The sequence below is a fragment of the Cololabis saira genome, chromosome 12 (assembly GCF_033807715.1).
Source record: "Cololabis saira isolate AMF1-May2022 chromosome 12, fColSai1.1, whole genome shotgun sequence".
NCBI classification, from domain to species: Eukaryota; Metazoa; Chordata; class Actinopteri; order Beloniformes; family Belonidae; genus Cololabis; species Cololabis saira.
Genome location: NC_084598.1, coordinates 452,071 through 473,125, shown reverse-complemented (window position 1 = coordinate 473,125; position 21,055 = coordinate 452,071). Strand labels below are relative to the sequence as shown.

General features: G+C 42.0%; 1 protein-coding gene across 1 annotated transcript in view; it reads right to left on the bottom strand.

Annotated features, from left to right (window-relative positions):
- Positions 1-18,458, bottom strand: part of cables2b (Cdk5 and Abl enzyme substrate 2b) — a 260,020-nt gene extending 241,562 nt beyond the window's left edge. Inside the window, 1 exon segment of the mRNA XM_061735119.1 lies at positions 17,762-18,458. Coding sequence (XP_061591103.1) covers positions 17,762-18,351 — 590 coding nt within the window. The 5' untranslated portion in view covers positions 18,352-18,458.
- Between the last annotated feature and the right edge of the window lie 2,597 nt (positions 18,459-21,055).

The window sequence follows — 21,055 nt, the reverse complement described above, 5'->3', positions numbered from 1 at the left end:
CAGCAAACTAACAAACAAACCAATAAAGCTCACAGAGTTAACAAAACGAACCAGAAATGAACAACTCACAGCCGCTCTTTAACTTCTCCTGATGAGCTGAAAGGGCTGCAGCTGGTTTAAGGCTGATTTATGGTTCCGCGTTATACCGACGCAGAGCCTACGCCGTAGGGTACGCGGTACGCGCATCGTACGGTGCGCGTCCCCGCGTAACTTACGGCGTAAGCGTCAATTTAACGCGGAACCATAAATCAGGCTTCACAGCGCAACTGTCCGCCCGGCTCGTGCTCGGTGCCGCGCGCAGCTCCTCGCCACGCCGACTCCGCGTTCATATATTTAATACATTTATAAAGCCCATATATTTATAAAGCCCTGCCTGGCCGAGCCCTAACCCTGAGGCCACGGTAGATACAGTAGGTTACAGGCGGACACGCGGCACTGTTGACTTTTTTTCTCTGCCGGCAACGTGACCAGATCACGTGACTGGTCAAATCGCAGCCTTTGCGGTTAGAAAATCTTGTTTTATCACATCGCGATATTATCGCAAATGCAATTAATCCTTTAGCCCTAGTATGAATCGTGTAGGGGGGGAAGGAGGGGGAGCAGAGGCCGAAGCCAGGAAGCAGGACCAGCAGAGCCGGCCCTGGTAAAACACCCACGTTCCCCCACCGGCCATAAATCTATTATCCGAGCGGGAAGTTGTAAGTCCAAAGGTACAAACTGTCCTCCTACAATTACGTGCTGTAAATACCGTATTGCTTGATCTCTCCATCAAACAAAATTTACCATCTTTTTATCATTTTTCAGGATGTCTGGGTTGTTCCATATGGGTCTACGGTCACATGGAAAAAGTGAAATTTTAGCTACTTTAAGAAATTCCCACCAATCTGATAAAGTGCTAATATTAATGCTTTTGAAACATTGATGCTGTTTGATGCTTTGACTAATAAATGGTAACTCTGAGATTTCTAGTTCGTTGCAAAACACTTGCTCTGAGTCCAGCCATTGACTATCTAAAGGATGATCTTTTGACCATTTTACGATACTGTAATTTATTGGCTATGAAGTAATACTGAAAATTAGGTAACTCTAAACCTCCATATTCTCTGGATTTTTGCAATGTCTTTAAACTAATATGTGGTGTTTTATTTTTCCACAGAAATTTTGATACATGTGAGTGCAATGATTTAAACCAGGAAAGAGGGGGTTTGAATGGTATCATTGAGAAAAAATAATTTACTTTTGGTAAAACCATCATTTTAATAGTGGCAATTCTTCCCATGAGTGAAATGGGGAGAGAGCTCCATCTGGAAAGATCATCTTCTATTTTCTTTATAAGCTGAACATAATTAGGGCCCGAGCACCTTCAGTGCGAAGGCCCTATTGTATCTGTAGGAATTTTTTTTTTCTTTTTCTTTTTCTTCTGACAAAAGGAAGGCCTTTTTGCCCCCCTAAACGTGCCCAAAAAGTCACCAAATTTTGCATGCAAGTCAGGCCTGGCGAAAAATTTGATATTTAATGGTTTACATTAATGGGCGTGGCAAAATGGCTCAACAGCGCCCCCTAGAAAACTTTGTGACTCAAGCCCCACAATACGGTTTGACGTACATGCACGAAAATCGCTACACACCTGTATCAGTACACAACTTAAAGAAAAGTCTCCTGGCAACATGGCCGAAACCGAACAGGAAGTCAGCCATTTTGAATTAATCATGTCACTTTGGCGCAATTTATGCCATTCCTTCGGCAGTTAATACGGCCCGAACCGTAACGTGCCCCCAAGTGTGTTATACATCAAAACGTGCGTCTCCATCCTGCGACAACACGCATTACTTTTCTCTTTCAAAAGCGTTACCGTGGCGACGCTAGACGCCAAAAAGCGCGCCCACCCTTCATCTGGTTGGTTCAGACCGAAAAAACTCTGCGCCTCAAGCCCCAGAATACGGTGTGACGTACATGAACGAAAATCGGTACACACCTGTATCATGTCGCAACTTAAAGAAAAGTCTCTTGGCGCCATGGCTGAAACCGAACAGGAAGTCGGCCATTTTAAACATTCTGAATTAATTGCGTAATTTTGGAGCAATATGAGCCATTCCTTCGAGAATTAATACGGCCCGAACCGTAACGTGCACCCAGGTCAGTTATACATCAAAATGTGCGTCTCTATCCTGCGACTACGCGCATTACTTTTCTCTTTCAAAAGTGTTACCGTGGTGACGCTAGACGCGAAAAAGCGCACGTCCCCTTCATCTGATTGGTCCATATTTGATAGTTCTCCAAAAGTCACCAAATTTTACATGCAAGCCAGGCTTGGCGATAAATTTGATATTTCATGGTTTGCATTAATGGGCGTGGTCTAACGGCGCCCCCTAGAATACTTTTCTCTGCCATAACTTTTGAATGGTTTGACATAAAGAGTCGTGGGTGGTGTCATGGGACTCGGTATAGAGTCCTTGACCATAATTGGTGAAAATTAGCCCCGCCCCTTCTTCTGATTGGTTGTCCCTATTTCCTGCTATAACATTTGAATGTTTTGACATATAGAGTCGTGGGTGGTGTCATGGGACTCTGTAATGAGTCCTTGACCTTCATTGGCCTGAACTAGCCCCGCCACTTCTTCTGATTGGTTGTCCCTTTTTTCTGCTATAACTTTTGAATAGTTTGACATAGGAAGTCGTGGGTGGTATCATATCTGATATGCTTATGGGGGGTGGTGGCCGTGAGTGCGAGGGCCCGTTCATCGCTGCTTGCAGCTTTAATTTAATTTTATTAACTCTGACAGCCTAGGGGAGATGTTTAATGCCTAAATATCTAATGTTCCCTGATTGTAATTGAGTATTGGTTATATTCCTAAAATTGCAGTTAACACACAAAACAGTGGATTTAGACCAATTAATAGAATAGTCAGACAGGCCTTCGGCAGGAGGGTCCCCCCTTATGAGCCTGGTCCTGCTCGAGGTTTCTTCCCTCCTAAAGGGGAGTTTTTCCTTGCCACTGTTTGGCTTAAGGCTTTTCTCCCACTAAGGGAGTTTTTACCTGCCATTGTTTATATAATAATTGCTCGGGGGTTTATGTTTATGTTTATGTTCATGTTCTGGATCTCTGGAAAGCGTCTAGAGACAACATCTGTTGTATTAGACGCTATATAAATAAAATTGAATTGAAAATTGAATTGACAGAGATGAAAATCCCTCTATAAGTGCAATTGTCTCTGATAGTGAAGATTGTGAGTTCTGGAGGAAGAGGAGTACGTCATCCGCATAAAGACTTATTTTGTGCTCTAATATTTTGCATTGTATACTGATGAAGCATTGTGACAGCTTGGCCCCCCTGCAGGGGCAGGTTGCCCCAGTCCTACCTCCTGCAGGGCTTTGAACTAGGACCCAACACCTTTGTGTTAGCTTCAAACTTCCTACCCAGCTCCCCACCCAACCCCCTGCAAACGACATCTGGAATTTGGTTCAAACAGACTTGAATCACGAGAATACGCTATGGGGTATTTTGGAAGTCTGTGACAGTCATGCCAAATGTCTGAGTATGACATTTGGCCCGAATCCCATCCGACTGTAAATTACTTTTTGTCTCTCGCCTGATTTGTGTATTCCTGCATTTTGGTGTTAAACTTCTTGTATAAAAATATGGTTACAACATCACTCGAGGTCAGCCCACCGACCAAGACACTGCGTCTGTGTAGGTCTGCTGACCGCCGGCTGAATTAAATCTCTCACCCCACAAAGCGGACTTCTGAACTGGTTTGATAAATTCCTCAACAAATTTGGTGCCGTTGACCCGGATGACAATAGACTTTCGATGGGAACTCCTTTTTCCAGACCAACGACACACCAGCGACTTCTATCTAAATTATTCAGAGGTAAGGGGTCCATTTACAAAATCCCAAATTATTGTTGCTGGGCTGTTGTCGAAAGTCTGTGAACTGGAGTGCCAGATAAAGTTGACGTCATCCTGAAATTTAGGTAAGTCCGCTGTGTGGTTGTGAGGGTTATTTTTTATTATTTTTTTTGTCTTTGGGAAGGTTATTGTAGAGATGTTTTTAGGAATGCTGGCAATTTCATAACACTTGAATTTGATTGTGTTCTGAGAGTGCTCTGCTTCTCCTGCCTTAGAATTTGACTCGCTCTTCTAAAAAAGGTTTAATATCTCAGGTAACATTAAAGAGAAAAATGGCCAGAACGCCATGGTTGGTCTGAGTACCAAAAGTATAGTCCAGTGGGACTTATGGAATAGTCCGGTGGGACTTATAGCATATGCAGGACTTGGGGTCCGTAAGTGTTGGAACACTGTTATATTTGTGAGAAATAGACATATACTGTATGTAGAGGAACTGTTTTTATTTTATAAGTGGGGATGACGCGCTCTCCCAAAATGAGGTATATTTCATTTCTGCAAGAATCAACGCGCTCTTCTTGCATCAACAGGAATGATTTGTATGCTCTGAAGTAGACTGATAGTTGGAAGAATTAGCAAGTGATTTGTGGGTAAAAGTGAGTGTAATTGAAAGTTTTTTTGGAGGGATCTTACAGTAAGAAAATGGAAAGTTTTTGGGAAGTTTTTCAGTTCTTTAAATACATGTATGGTAGTCACGGTACCGATAATTTTATTTGTTAGTTTTGTTTGTTACTTAGTTAGTATTAAATATTGTAAAAAATACCTAAAAGCACTTCAAACTCCCTCAGATCTTTGATGAAAGTAGGCGCCGTAATGCAGAATCCCAAATAGCTTCGCTTACTGATCAAAATAAAAAAGCTGATGGCTCTACTAGAAGGATTCAAAAACACAACGCAGACAAAAATGAAATTAGAGAACCAGTTAAATGATGAAATCAAAACCTTTATCCGGTGAAACTGATTAAAGAATCAAGTGACGATGACACTTCTGATGACGACTAGATTTTACAAAAATCCAAGATCTGTTGCCTACAAAATTTGGAGCCAAATAATAGTAAGAGATTTTAAATAAATAAACAAAAATGGCTAGAGGAAACAGCTGTTAAACTAACTTTGCCACATGATTTGAAAAGTAAAGTACTTGATGCTTGAAGAATTCTCTTTAATCCCACAGCTGTTGCCAAAATCACACCAGAGCAAGCTCAGACCTTTTTACAATATTTATTGCCTTAACAGTTCAAAGGGAAGTAGTTGATAATCCCAGGGAACTTTATGCTAAAATAGGGTTGACAGCAAAAGAGAATTGTGGTCTGTCACAGGATCAGATTGATAGATTTCCTCCAGGGTACATGCAAAATATATATTTGCTAATTGCCCTCAACAAAGGGTAGGGCTGGATAACGCAAAAAAAAGAATCTGAAATGTATGAAAATACTAATGTTTTTTTCAAAAGTGTTTCCTACACAGGTTGAGTGCTGAGAGGAGGCGCAGAGGAACCAGCCAATGATCATTCAAACCAATCCACGTCACACGTCTCAAACAAAGAAAATGGGAACGGCTCCCATTGTGGTGAGCCAAATCAGAGCATCCCAATTTACATAATCTTATCCTGCTTATGGTAACTTCATCATGTAAGTGCATGGAAATCTGTCTCTGAGCGAACTCATTACCTTACTTTAGTAGAAATTTTGTTTATGTATACTTCACTGGAGTAATAATTTTTCAGACGGTTTTTACTTTTGCTCCTTACATTTTCACGCAGTTATCTGTGCCTTTTACTCCTTACATTTTAAAAACAGCCTTACTCTATTTCATTTTGGCCTTTAAAAAAACTATCCAGTTAAATTGTGCCATCCGGATAGAGTGAATTTGGTTGTGGTTGGATGAGAAGTATAAACATAATTGGTTTGTACGTGTCTGCTCTCTGAAACACATGTCAATGCTCAATAGTGCACATATATGGTTCTTTAATATATTTGCATTATACTAAGAGGCATTCATTTTCAATGGCTTTTAGCCTTAATGGTTTTTCCCCCCTTATATTACTTTTACCTTTATACTTTAAGTAGTTTTGAAACCAGTACTTTATACTTTTACTTGAAAAAAAATTTTGAGTTGATACTTCAACAGGAGTATTTTTGAACTCTAATATCTATACTTCTACCTGAGTAATGAATGTGAATACTTTTGACACCTCTGTCTTTAAAACTCGTCCTGACTTTTCCTGTTTTCTTCACTGACGGCTCTGCTTATAAAAATGGAATACCATACGCAGGTTATACAATTTGTGATAATTCTTAATTGTTGAAAGCGCCGCCTTGCCCTCCTCCAGCTCCACCCAAGTAGATGAAACTATATACACTGATCAAAAGGTAAAACTGTTACAATCTATAAGGATTCCAGGTATGCTTTTGGTTGTGTACACAATTTTATATATTGTGGGCGAACCGAGGATTTATCACATCCTCGGAGACACCGGTTAAATGTGGTTAATTGATTGGTGAACTGTTACAAACCTGTCAATTACCTTCATCTATTGCTTTGTTAAATGTGAAGCCCACACCCAGTCCATGGACCCTGTTTCACTAGGCAATGCTTCAGCTGACCATGCAGCAAAAGAAACTGCCAAATTTGGCTTACCTGTCTATGTACAACTTTGCCCTTCTATACTAACGACCTGGTTTCTCCTAATGATGTAGCCCTCCTACAAGAGACTACTGAGGTGAAGAAAAACGGATTGTAGCATTCCCATGGTTGTAAAAATGTAAATAATTTGGGGGTCAGCAACGACGGCCGCGTTGTGAAACCCACATCCTTGTACCCGTGAATAGCATGCATGTCGCATAGCTGATCACAGTTAACAATCACAGATGAGCATAGGGGGAATGTGTCAGATAGTGTTGAAAGACTGATAAGCTCCAAGATTTGCATCCTATAAAAATATTGCAAACATTACCAACACTTCCCCCCACCGTGACTTTTTTGAAGCTCTGCAAATAGACATTATGTGAGGGATATGAAATTGTTCTTGTATGAAAATGTTTTTGTATGAAAATGTTTTTGTATGTGCAGATAATTTTAAACTGGACTTAAATGGACAATGTTGGCACCTGTCAACACCCATTAGGAAGCACAAAACTCACGCCTCATGAAAGGATTATGGGTAGACCTATGACCATACCAAGCAATTCAGTTCTGTATATATGAAGAAGATGGACTTCCATGCCATGGATGAATCCATGATATCATTCTGTTCTACTCTAACTTCTACTGTTCAGTCAATCCACAGAAAAGTAAAAGCTGTCCAGTCTCTTCCTAGTGGCATGCCACAACCCAGAGACTGGGGTTGGTGTCAGAGAAAACCTCGCTGGTCCAAGGCTCAACATGTCCTGCACCACCGACACTCAAGGGTGAGGGGCGCTAACCTGGTTCCACGCATCCCGCTGCAAGAACACAACTCCTCGACCATGCACCGGAAACCAGCCGATTCCTTCTTCTTTCTGTGGCGCCTCGTCGGAGCCATTGAAAGAAACAACGCAGGCAAGGAAAGCCCAGGAGTAGCTGAACTCCAACACCCAATACCTCCACAACTGGTAGAGGAGCAGAGGAGCAGCGCAGGCCCCACAAACCCCCACAAACGAGACAATTATAATGTAACATCGAGATGTGACTCCACATACTCTCCTTCTGAAGAACCGCTTGTTAAGCCTAAAACAAGCCAAAATCCACTGCCCGATTCCATTGAGGATTATAACTACCTAGCTACAATGGTTAATCGCTGTTCCATACCTCTACCAAAAGGTGTTTACTGGATTTGTGGCATGAAGGCTTATGAATATCTATCTAGCCATGTGGTACCAGCCATGAGAATCGTTACTGTACCACCGAAAGTTTGCATTGTTAGAAGAGAATTGTACACACACACACACACAAACACCATGGACAAGATTTTTTGGTGCCCTCGTTCCAAATTACGGAGTCATGGCAGCTTTGGACCAGATAAGGGATTTATCCCATGCAGTTGAAGATTTAGAAAACACCACTGCAAAAGGCATGCCTATGCTCCCACAAGAAATGACTGCTGTGAGGATGATGGATTTACTAGCTTCTCAAGGGGGAACTTGTGCTGTGATTAAAACTGAATGTTGTATATTTATACCTGACCAAAATGCCACCATCCAAGGAATAACGGATACCTGATATTTGAATTTGTTTTGTTGGCTTGTTGTTATTTGACTTCTGATCACATGTTTAAGGTTCACTTGCAAAATATGTATCACTACTCCACTGTAACTCAACAAAAAAAAAAAAAATTGTGAATTGATGAAGCATTGTGACAGCTTGGCCCCCCTGCAGGGGCAGGTTGCCCCAGTCCTACCTCCTGCAGGGCTTTGAACTAGGACCCAACACATTTGTGTTAGCTTCAAACTTCCTACCCAGCTCCCCACCCAACCCCCTGCAAACGACACCTGGAAGTTGGTTCAAACAGACTTGAATCACGAGAACACCCTATGGGGTATTTTGGAAGTCTGTGACAGTCATGCCAAATGTCTGATAATGACATTTGGCCCGAATCCCATCCAACTGTAAATTACTTTTTGTCTCTCGCCTGATTTGTGTATTCCTGCATTTTGGTGTTAAACTTCTTGTATAAAAATCTGGTTACAACATCACTCGAGGTCAGCCCACCGACCAAGACACTGCGTCTGTGTAGGTCTGCTGACCGCCGGCTGAATTAAATCTCTCACCCCACAAAGCGGACTTCTGAACTGGTTTGATAAATTCCTCAACAATACCTTTAATATTTTGATTTTGTCTAATAGCTACTGCTAAAGGTTCAATAAATATTGCAAATAATGAGGGAGAGAGAGGGCAACCCTGTCTAGTGCCTCTTTGCAAGTTAAAACTTGTAGAGATTTGATCATTTGTCCTTACACGTGCCTTGGGAGAGCTGTATAATATTTTTATCCAGTCAATGAAAGATTCGCCAAATCCAAATTTATGTAAAGTTGCCAATAGAAACTTCCAATTTACGCGATCGAATGCTCTCAAGTCAATTTCTGACACTCTGGCTGGTGAAGTTTGTGCGACTTCATCAGGTGCTTGACTTGACTGCTGCATGAACAACTCAGGCTGTGACAACAGATCTCCCCACCCTTGTCCCAGTAGTCTGGGCATGGCAACATCTTCACAGTCCGACTCTGAAGAGCATGACTCATCACCACTATTGATTGTCGGTGGGGAGATTTGAATCAGTCTCAGGTGTGATCTAGTTCCAGGCCTCTGTGGCAGCTCTTGTTCATCCCTGTCTGCAGGCAACCTCACTAGATTGCCGATAGGTAGAAGATGGTTCCTGTGCACTGTTTTCACTGCTCCCATTCCCTTCTCGGGTTACACTTGATAAACTGGGAGTTTTGGCATTTTTCCAACAACGATGTATAGCATTGATCTCCATTTATCTTTCAGCTTAAGCTTTCCAGTGACATCAATGTTTCTCAATAGCACACAATCTCCTTCTTCCAAGACTTGTTCTTTGACCAGCCTGTCATGTGCTTTCAAGTTCATAGGCTTTGAGCAGACCTGTTTTTAGTTTGGTTACATAGTGCTGGTAAGTCACATCTTTCTCATTCTGATCAGACACTCCAAAACAGATATCGACTGGCAAGCAATCTTCTTTTCCAAACATGAGCAGGTAAGGTGAGTAACCAGTTGCCTTGTTTCAGGTGCAATTGTATGCGTGCACCAATTGACTGATAATCTGACTCCATTTCTGCTTCTGATTTGGATCCAGAGTGCCAAGCATAGAGAGCAGGGTGCGGTTAAACCTCTCAAGTTGTGGATCTCCTTGAGGATGGTAAGGTGATGTTCTAGACTTGCGGATCCCCAATATTTTCAGGAGGTCTCTGATCAGTTTGCTTTCAAAATCCCACCCTTGATCTGAGTGTATACGAGCCGGAAGTCCATAATGCACAAAGCATCTCTTGCACAGAATCTTGGCTACAGTGGCAGCTTTTTGATCTTTTGCTGGAAATGCTAGGGCATACCGGATAAAAAGATAGTTACTACAAGGATATTAGCGAATCCTTGAGAATCTGGCTAAAGAGACAAAACAAAATCGATGCATACCAGATCAAGAGGGCCATTACTCGTTATCTGGTTTAGTGGAGCAGCTCTCTGGGGGACCGTTTTTCATCTCCCACATTTTTTTACATACTGCTCCACCTCTGCTCCCATCTTGGGCCAGTAAAAATTATCTCTGATTAGTTCACCTGTCTTTTCTACCCCAAGATGTCCTCACTCATCATGGAGGGATTTGAGCACCATGTTGATACACTCTTAACTGATGTACTGTACCAGACGGTCTCTCAACTTTTCTATAGAGCAGTTCATCTCTTATCCTCAGTTTATTAGCCTCTCGTTGAAGCAACCTGGCTCCTGGATCACTACCCTTGAAAGTATGGATAGAATGTCCACCACCAACTACTTTCTTTACTGGTGCTATCACTGGGTCTTCATTCTGAGCTCTGATGAGATCTTCTCTGCTAAGTTGACTCAGGAATCCAAGCTCCAGACAAGAGGCGAAAACATAGCACTCTGGGATGGCCTCTGGAGAAATCCCTAGCTGCTTTGAGGCTGAGGGCTTCCCACAAATTACCCGTTTGCAGAGAGCTTTAACACTTTCAGGGGGCATATTTTGCCACTGCGTTTCATCACAGATTGCGTGACAGTGAGTCGGCATCAATGTTGCTGCGCCCTGGCCAATACTGGAGAGTGAAGTTGTATGTTGACAGAGCAGCGAGCCAACGGTGACCAGTTGCCTTAAGTTTGGCAGTGGTGAGTATGTACGTGAGGGGGTGGTTATCTGTCCTCACCACAAACTTCGTCCCGTACAGATAATCGTGGAATTTATCTACCACAGCCCATTTGAGCAACAGGAACTCAAGTTGATTCACTGGGTAATTATTTTCAGAGGTACTGAGCTTTCTGCTCACAAAAGCAACTGGTCTCAAATCCTCTGGATATTCCTGGTTGTACACGGCTCCCAAACCATGGAAGCTAGCATCAATGTGCAAGACGTACGGCTTGGCTGGGTCAGCGAAAGCCAGGACCGGCGCTTTGGTGAGACAGTGGATGAAGTACTGGAAGGCCTCTGTGCACGATTCATCCCACCTCTCCCCAAAAGGTGACCTTAATAGTACGTCTTATCAGGCACCTTGTCTACTTTCCTCTTCTTCTGAGTGGGAGCGTAACCCTGACACAGTTCAGTTAGAGGTCTTAATATGATGGAGTAGTTCTTTATGAAGCGTCAGTAGTACCCACAGAACCCTAAGAATGACTGCAGGGAAGGGAGATCAGTGGGCTGCTTCCACCGCTTCAACTTTAGCTGGATCTGTGACGATTCCACTCTCTGACACTATGTGTGACTTGTGGTCGGCAGAACTGGCACTTATCTATTGACAGCTTCAAGCCAGCCTCTTCCAGTCTGTTGATTAATTTGATACGTCTTTGCTCATGCTCTTCCAGAGTTTTTCCGAACACTATCAGATCATCCAGGTACATTATGACTTGAAGCATGTGCAGGTTGCTGGGGTCCCTGTGATCCCCTGTGGCATTCTTTCAAATTGGTAGAATCCTACTAGACAGATGAAAACTGTTATCTCCTTATCCTCCTCTACCATTGGGATCTGATAATAACCACTGTGCAAGTCCAGTACTGAAAACCATTGGCTTCCAGTCAAGCAGTCCAGCGCATCAATTCGGGGTACAGCGTATTGATCAGTAATTGTTCTCCGGTTGAGTGTGCGATAGTCAACAGACATTCGCAACTGTCCATTTTTTTTAACAGGACAATGGGTGAGGCATAGGGACTTCTTGACTCTTTTATTATCCCTGCTGCCAGGAATCATTGAAGATGGCATCAAAGGTCATCAGGGTCAGCCAATGATATGTAGCGAGACTGCTCTCTGAATGGATTTTTATCAGTTAGCTGTATGTGACGTTCGACACCCTTGCCTAATCCAACATCCTATTCTTCAGTTGGGAACACATTGGACCTCTCAGAGAGTTGCCCTGCTCCTCAGCTTCAGTGTTAGCCGTGTATGGCTAACATATCTTTTTTACATTGGTGCCCACCAGCACAGGAATGCTGTCTGAGCAGCAGGGATATGGGCACACCAAGGCAAGGGCAGGAATTGACTTGGCTGTGCCAGGTTCTTTCTCTGGAAGCTCCAACTCAACTTGAATGTAACCTCTGTAGGTATAGCTGATGTCTGATTCACTGAGGCCCCAGAGGTTCAGATAAATTATTTATTATTTATTTATTTAACATGTTATCAGTATGCAAGACACCTGTCCACAACCTCAAACAGTTACACTCCAAACTCCACTATGACCAACACCAAAGAGCTGTCAAAGGATGTGAGAAACAAAATTGTAGACCTGCACCCGACTGGGAAGACTGAATCTGCAATAGGTATGCAGAAATCAACTCTGGGAGCAATTATTAGAAAATGGAAGACATACAAGACCACTGTTAATCTCCCTCCATCTGGGGCTCCACCAAGATCTCACCCCGTGGGGTAAAAATGATCACAAGAACGGTGAGTAAAGATCCCAGAACCCCACGGGGACCTAGTGAATGACCTGCAGAGAGCTGGGACCAAAGTAACAAAGGAACCATCAGTAAACACTACGCCACCAGGGAATCAGATCCTGCAGGGCCAGACGTTCCCCCTGCTGAAGACAGTACATGTCCAGACCCGTCTGACATTTGCTAGAGAGCATTTGGATGATGCAGAAGAGGATTGGGAGAATTTTATATGGTCAGATGAAACCAAAATAGAACTTTTTGGTAGAAACACAACTTGTCGTGTTTGGAGGAGAAAGAAAGCTGAGTTGCATCCAAAGAACACAAAACCTACTGTGAAGCATGGGGGTGGAAACATCATGGTCTGGGGATGTTTTTCTGCAAAGGGACCAGGACGACTGATCCGTGTAAGGGAAAGAATAAATGGGGCCATGTATGGTGAGATTTTGAGTCAAAACCTCCTTCCATCAGCAGGGCATTGAAGATGAAATGTGACTGGATCTTTCAGTATGACAATGATCCCAAACACATTGCTCGGGCAACGAAGGAGTGGCTTCGTAGGAAACATTTCAAGGTCCTGGAGTGGCCTAGCCAGTCTCCAGATCTCAACCCGATAGAAAATCTTTGGAGGGAGTTGAAAGTCTGTGTTGCCCAGCGACAGCCCCAAAACATCACAACTCTAGAGGAGATCATGGAGGAACGGGCCAAAATACCAGCAACAGTTTGGGAAAACCTTGTGAAGACGTACAGAACACGTTTGATCTGTCATTGCCAACAAAGGGTATATAACAAAGTATTGAGATGAACTTTAGTCATTGACCACTTATTTTCTACTATAATTTGCAAATACATTCTTTAAAAATCAGACAATGTGATTTTCTGGATTTTTTTTTTCATTTTGTCTGTCATAGTTGAAATATACCTATGATGAAAATGACAGGCCTCTCTTATCTTTTTAAGAGGGAGAACATGCACAACTGGTGTCTGACTAAATACTTTTTTACCCCACTGTATGTATCCCGACAGGGTATCTGATCACTGGCAGGGTATAGCTGTTAATTGCCCGGATCTTGTTTTTGCCATTGATCTGACTTCTCAGGACTTGCCTTACTCGTTGCAGATACTTGCTTGTTGCAGCTTTCCTTGTGGCCTCTACGTGGTTGCCATTTGCCTGTGGTATTCCAAGGTACTTGTAGCTCTCCTCATTATCTGCTTTTTTGCCCTCTGGTAGTGTATGTATCAGCTCCACTACGGCTGCAACACTGAATCGATAAAATCAATAATAAATCGATTATTAAAAGTGTTGGCAACAAATTTCATTAGCGATGTGTTGTGTCGCGCAATTTATGCGATGCATAGATCACGTTAAATGGCCCCGCGACATGGCGAGTGACATCTACATAGTTAAAAAAAACAAAACAAGAAGAAAAAAACAACTTTCATCTGCAGAGCTTTTTCAATGTTGTTTTTTTTCTAAAAGTCTGCAGAGCGAGTTGAACACTCAAAGTCTGAGTGAAGACACTGCACTGTATGGTGCATACATATACATATATATATATATATATATATATATATATATTACTTGTTCTCTACATTTATAGTAAAACACAAGTGTTAATCTTGAAACAAATCCTGCATTTCTTCATCATTTATTTATTGCTCTGACAGCTCGGGGCCCACATATTTTGGAGGTAGGCTATATAGCACATATTTGTAAGTATTTTGCTGTACATTTTTTTTTTTTTTTTTTTACTGAAGCTATTAGACAAACATTTATTTATTTTTTGTTATTTCATCATATTGAAACTGAACATTTGAGCATCAACCTGTTTTTTGTGTGATTATTTGCTCTGTCAGTTCAAAAGGTTCTATTTCGGAAGAAAGAGGCTATTAATCAAAAAAATAATCAATCGATTATTAAAATAATCGTTAGTTGGAACCCTAATCTCCTCCTCCCTTTTTCATACTATTTTCATGGTGCATTAGTGATACTTAAAGCAGCACAACGTAACTTTCAGCTTTTCTGAGTTTGGCGGCATCTTTTGGACAAAAGCGGTAGTGTTTTACCAGAAAGAACACTACGTTTCCCATGAGCACCAGCGCGTACTGCCGGAAAACTCCTGTCCCGTCGCTGCTTTTCTGTTTCACCAAGTGAACAGACAGAACGCAAAAAAAAAAGATGTTAAACTGCTGGAAAGGAACTGGAATTTACCGGGATACCTTAAACAAGGAAGCCAGGGAGCGGTATATGGAGAAAATAATGATTATTAATTATTATTAATTATAATAATAATTAATCCCTACTGAAGAGCCATGTGTTTCAATACATTTGTATAATAGTACAACATACAGTACATGTTTTGTATTACTCTTACTTTTCTTTTCTTTTTTTTGACTGCTATATGTTGAAGAGGCTCCGAGGCGTGAGCAATATTTTTGTTTTCCTCGTGAGATTATTTTTTTCCTCTGCAGCTACAAATAAGAGTTAATATGTTTTCCTCAACAAACTAGTTTTATCTGAAGATTGGGGTTAATTGCACCGCAGAGAGCTGGCCAGCAACTGCGTTTAGCTGGCGAAGTGGGGAATAAAACCCGTGTTTTGATCCGACCCGTCTGTGTGAGTGTTTGTGGTTTAAGGCTGTTTATGGTTCTGCGTTAAATCGACGCAGAGCCTACGGCGTAGGGTACGCGGCGACACGCACTGTACGTTGCGTGTCGCAACGTACCCTACGCCGTAGGTCTGCGTTGATCTAACGCAGAACCATAATTCAGGCTTTACTGTGTGGAAGCCGGTGTTTGGTCGTTACAGCCGCGATCCAAAGCGAGCCGACGACTCTTTCACTCTTTTACTTTGTTATATCAGATACTTGGCCTGCGTGGTTCTGCCTCCGAGCAGGAAACCGTTGAAAAGTTAAACCATTAGGATCTTTTCCCCACGTCTGTTGTGTGGAGCTGCTGCAGCCACAACGCAACAACAGCTTCTGCTGAGCTCTGAGCTCCACGCCCCGCCCATTTTCGTCTCGACTGCGAATCTGGAAGGAGGGGGAAGTGACGTATGCCGTAAAGCAGTCAAAGCCGTAAAGATTTGTAGTTTTTTAGTGTGGCAGGGTTCCTACCATGCTCCTCAAAGTTACATAGTGCCAGTGAAGGCGATACAGACCCCCTCAGACCATGACAGAGGTGTCATTAAACCTGTTGGAAGTTGATGTACCATCACAATGACTCTGGAAATATGATATTAAGGTGGAAAAGTTACGTAGTGTCGCTTTAAATGGTTATTACAACAAAATCCAATGAGGTTATCAAATTCTTTCACTCCAAGTGTCTTATAAACACTTACTAAGAAGACAAGTTAATTTAATTTATTCCAAAGACTAATGTTCCCACACTCAACTGACATGAGGATTCTTAAGCTGAATAAAAGCAAAAAGTCAATTTCTAAGATTATTGTAACATAATCAGTAATACGTTATCAAACATCCTTTTTATGAGTTGGAAGAGACCCAAAAACAAAACCTCAAACCGAGACAGTAACATTGCTTACAATCAGAAATTCTCAACATTAAAAGGAGCTTGAGGCTCCTTTTAAGAAATGAGACTCTCTAGCGCCACCCTTCACCACGACGGCCGTTGGAGGTACTGCAGCCAACAGCGAAGCCGGAACGGGAGAACGGGGAGAACGCACATGCAGCGTCATGTGACGTCACATCCGCAGGACAGCGCGGGAAATTCGGGACCGAATTGCAGCACATTTTGCAGCACACAGCCTGTTCAAGGCAAAGGAGAGATACACTAGAGGGCTCATTCTTTTGGGTTTGGAACGCTTCATCTGACATTATTACTAGAAAACTTAAAAGTATACAGATTTTTTTCATAAATCCTGCCACAATCCGGCCTCAAGCTCCTTTAAAAAAAAAAAAAAAAAAAAAAAAGAATTGTACTTGCACCATCCCTGGAGTGTTGAGTAAAAGACAAGATACTCAAAGGCTTGAATACAACAAAGCAGGCTCAGTTTGAGGAGTTGTATTTTAATTTCAGCTACAGCGCTAAAGCTATTTATATATTCTTCTGTATTGCAAATTGGACACTAAAAAATATCTGACTTTGTGGGGTTGTTGTTTTCTTGGTAAGTGACAATAATTTGAAACAAACAAGAAATGAACTAAAGAATAAACTGCATGAGCACTTAAAAAAAAAAAAATTCTCAACATTCCAACAAAAAGCTATTACTTTGTGTGACAGATATCTGAACCCGAGTTAAACAAATCCATCCCAATTCCCATCAGTCTCTAAACTTTCAGTTGTTGTTTTGAGGAAGATGCAGATTACATCTAATGAAATCATACACGTGGTCATTAGATGGGATAAAAATGCTTCTTAAGCCTGAATTAAGGTTCTACGTTAAACCAACGCAGAGCCTACGCTGTTGCCGTCGTGAACCCTCCGGACTTCTCCGTCAGTCCATTTCGCCACGGTGCAATACCGCCCCAGAGCGCTAGGAGGTTGCGTTCTTTTCCTGAATGGTTTATCGTCGTCTCTAGTTGATTCTTTGTTTAGCTTCTGGCTTTTCTGGTCAGAGTGAACAATGAGAGAGAAGATCTTGCTAGAGTTGAAGATGTTGGATGTTGAAGAAAGTATCCTTATCCTGAATCATATTCGCAACAGAAGAAGGAGGAGATGGGATGTGCGGCCATTGAACCAATCAAGGCAAAATACGGGCAAATTTTCAGTGCTTGTTTGACCCCTGCGAGACATGGACGAAGAAATGCACTTCAGGCAACTATTGTTCTCAGGCATCATGCATAGAGAATTCTCAAATTCATATGAAACTTATTTCAGATGTCTTGTCACCATTGTTTTATTACGTGGTGTGTATTTTCAATGTTTTAGGACTAATGAGATGGAATTAGTTTTCTACTAAATCTGGTGCCCATCTTCTCGTTTCTTGAAAATGATCAATGCAAGCACATGCCCCTAAACTACTAAATAAATAAATACTATGGAAGGCAATTTCCACCAGTATAATAAAAATAAAAAAATGCAAAGTCATAAATATGACATTTGAGTTTAAAAGTTAAAGTTATGCGATAAAAAGTTATATTAAAATGTATAGTTTAATAAATAATTTTGATTTATCATGGGGATTGTTATGCTTTTACCTTTGGAAAATACTGCTTTCATGCATTGTATTGTATATTATTTTCTCCTGGACAACTTTTCAGGCTCACACAGCTTTTCTCAGAACCCTAATTGCGTCTTTGTTCCTCACCGGTGTCGCGCTTCTGAAGACACGGAGCTGCAGCTCTGCACCGACAGCAGCGTGGAGGACTTCCGCGGGCCGAGCGGCGACGGCAGCAGGCTGCTGCTGGACGGGGACGGGGAGAGGAGGTGGCTGCTGCCCGGGGAGGGGAAGGAGCCCCGCCGGTACCCCAGCAGCAGCTCCGCGCTGCCCGCATCCCGGAACCCCGCGTCCGCTGGAAGGACGAGGATGGGAGGCACGGCGAGTCCTGTCTTAGATGCCGGGGCAGGAATGACATTCCCGCAGCTTACTGACGCCGATAACCCGGAAAACGTCCCGTAGCTGGTGATCAGCCTCGGCTCCGCGCCTGCATCCCCCGCCGCTGCCGCGCTGCCGGAGTTGGCTCCATCACAGTCGGCGTCTCTCCCGCCGCTCTCCGCTGAGCTGAGGTGGACCGGCCGTCCGTCCAGTGAGATGTTGTTAAGAAACAAAAGAGCTGCTTGTCTCCTGCGGGAGTTCTCTCGGTACCTGCGGTTGTATTCTTTATTCCCATGCGTTTTTTTGCTGCTGCACACGGTCGCTATGCCGGCGGTCTTCTGTCCGCAGAGAGCGGCGGCCATGGCCTCTGTCCCACTGAAGGAATCAGACACAGGAGCAGCTCGAGATCTGCATCTGTCAAATCCCTTTTACCGGGCGCAGGACTGCGTCACACACACCCCGAACTCTCATTGGATAAGAGGGGAATACGTAATGACGTCACTCCTCACAGTTACGTTGTAAACAGTTCTCTGCTGTTAGAAACTAATGGGTCTAATGAGGAGGGAGGGGGGCAGTGCAAGATGGCAGTCAAGCATTTCTGCTAAAACCCGGTGTATTTACACTTCTTAATGTAGTGTTCATTAATATGCATTGTCCCGTCTAAAATAAACTTAAACGTAAGAAACTCTTATATAGTTATTCAAGTATACCATTGCTGTCTATTGTTTTTTTTTCTATTATATTGTACTATTATAGTAAAGTAATTATAATGTAATACTATGCATTATAAATACTTCTATTAGTACATACATACATGGTAGCAAAACTTAATGCTGGGCGTTTGTTTTGTTTTGTTTTGCTTTTTCTTTTGCTTTGATTTCGACTATATTTATATATACTTGAGTATTATATCACTGTATTGAACAGTTATTGAAACTCGTCTTGTTATATGTAAGAATGTACGTAAGATTCAGGGGTAGGACTGGATAAGTGATTACTTCATTCCTACTCTGTTTCGAGCATGTTGGGGAATCTGTGAACTATTATATAAAGTGCTGTACATATATATATATATATATATATATATATATATATATATATATATATATATACACACATATACAATGCCTTGCGAAAGTATTTGGCCCCCTTGAACTTTGTGACATTTTGCCACATTTCAGGTTTCAAACATAAAGATATACAACTGTAAATTTTGTGAAGAATCAACAACAAGTGGGACACAATCATGAAGTGGAATGAAATTTATTGGATATTTCAAACTTTAACAAATAAAAAACTGAAAAATTGGGCGTGCAAAATTGTTCAGCCCCCTTAAGTTAATACTTTGTAGCACCACCTTTTGCTGCGATTACAGCTGTAAGTCACTTGGGGTTTGTCTCTATCAGTTTTGCACATGGAGAGACTAAATTTTTTGCCCATTCCTCCTTGCAAAACAGCTGGAGCTCAGTGAGGTTGAATGGAGAGCGTTTGTGAACAGCAGTTTTCAGTTATTTCCACAAATTCTCGATTGGATTCAACACCTGGATATGTTTTTTTGTGAACCATTCCATTGTAGATTTTGCTTTATGTTTTGGATCATTGTCTTGTTGGAAGACAAATCTCCGTCCCAGTCTCAGGTCTTTTGCAGACTCCATCAGGTTTTCTTCCAGAATGGTCCTGTATTTGGCTCCATCCATCTTCCCATCAATTTTAACCATCTTCCCTGTCCCTGCTGAAGAAAAGCAGGCCTAAACCATGATGCTGCCACCACCATGTTTGACAGTGGGGATGGTGTGTTGAGGGTGATGAGCTGTGTTGCTTTTGGGCCAAACATAACGTCTTGCATTGTTGCCAAAAAGTTGGATTTTGCTCTCATCTGACCAGAGCTGCTTCGTCCACATGTTTGGTGTGTCTCCCAGGTGGCTTGTGGCAAACTTTAAACAACACTTTATATGGATATCTTTAAGAAATGGCTTTCTTCTTGCCACTCTTCCATAAAGGCCAGAATTGTGCAGTATATGACTGATTGTTGTCGTATGGACAGAGTCTCCCACCTCAGCTGTAGGTGACCTCTGACCTCTGCAGTTCATCTAGAGTGATCATGACCTCTGACCCCTGACCTCTGCAGTTCATCCAGAGTGATCATGACCTCTGACCTCTGCAGTTCATCCAGAGTGATCATGGGCCTCTTGGCTGCATCTCTGATCAGTCTTCTCCTTGTATGAGCTGAAAGTGTAGAGGGACGGCCAGGTCTTCGTAGATTTGCAGTGGTCTGATACTCCTTCCATTTCAATATTATCGCTTGCACAGTCCTCCTTGGGATGTTTAAAGCTTGGGAAATCTTTTCGTATCGAAATCCAGCTTCAAACTTCTCCACAAAAGTATCTGGGACCTGCCTGGTGTGTTCCTTGTTCTTCATGATGCTCTCTGCGCTTTAAACGGACCTGAGACGATCACAGTGCAGGTCCATTTATACGGAGACGTGTTAACACACAGGTGGATTCCACAGGTGTTGGTCAACACTGGATCATTCAGAGATCCTCACTGAACTTCTGGACAGAGTTTTCTACACTGAAAGTAAAGGGGCTGAATAATTTTGCACGCCCACTTTTTCAGTTTTTTATTTGTTAAAAAAGTTTGAAATATCCAATACATTTCGTTCCACTTCATGATTGTGTCCCTCTTGTTGTTGATTCTTCACAAAAAAATTACAGTTTTCTATCTTTATGTTTGAAGCCTGAAATGTGGCAAAATTTTTATCATGCATATTCAAAATCTTCAAATCAAATCAAATCAAGAATGTTATGCGGTAGTGTTGAATATTTTTGTGTCAATCATTTTCATACGTTGGTTTCTGACTATGACAGACTGAAAAGTGAAGAACTAAATAGGAACAAATACGGTCTTGCAGCTGAGTGATTGAAATTAATTAAAAAAATGAGCAATTCCTGTTTTTTTAAATATATCGTTTTAAAGAGTATCTCTTTTAAGACCAACAATATAAGCAACATTGATTGCAAAAATGTTTACTGACTACCTGAATACTGAACGATCAGGTTATAATAT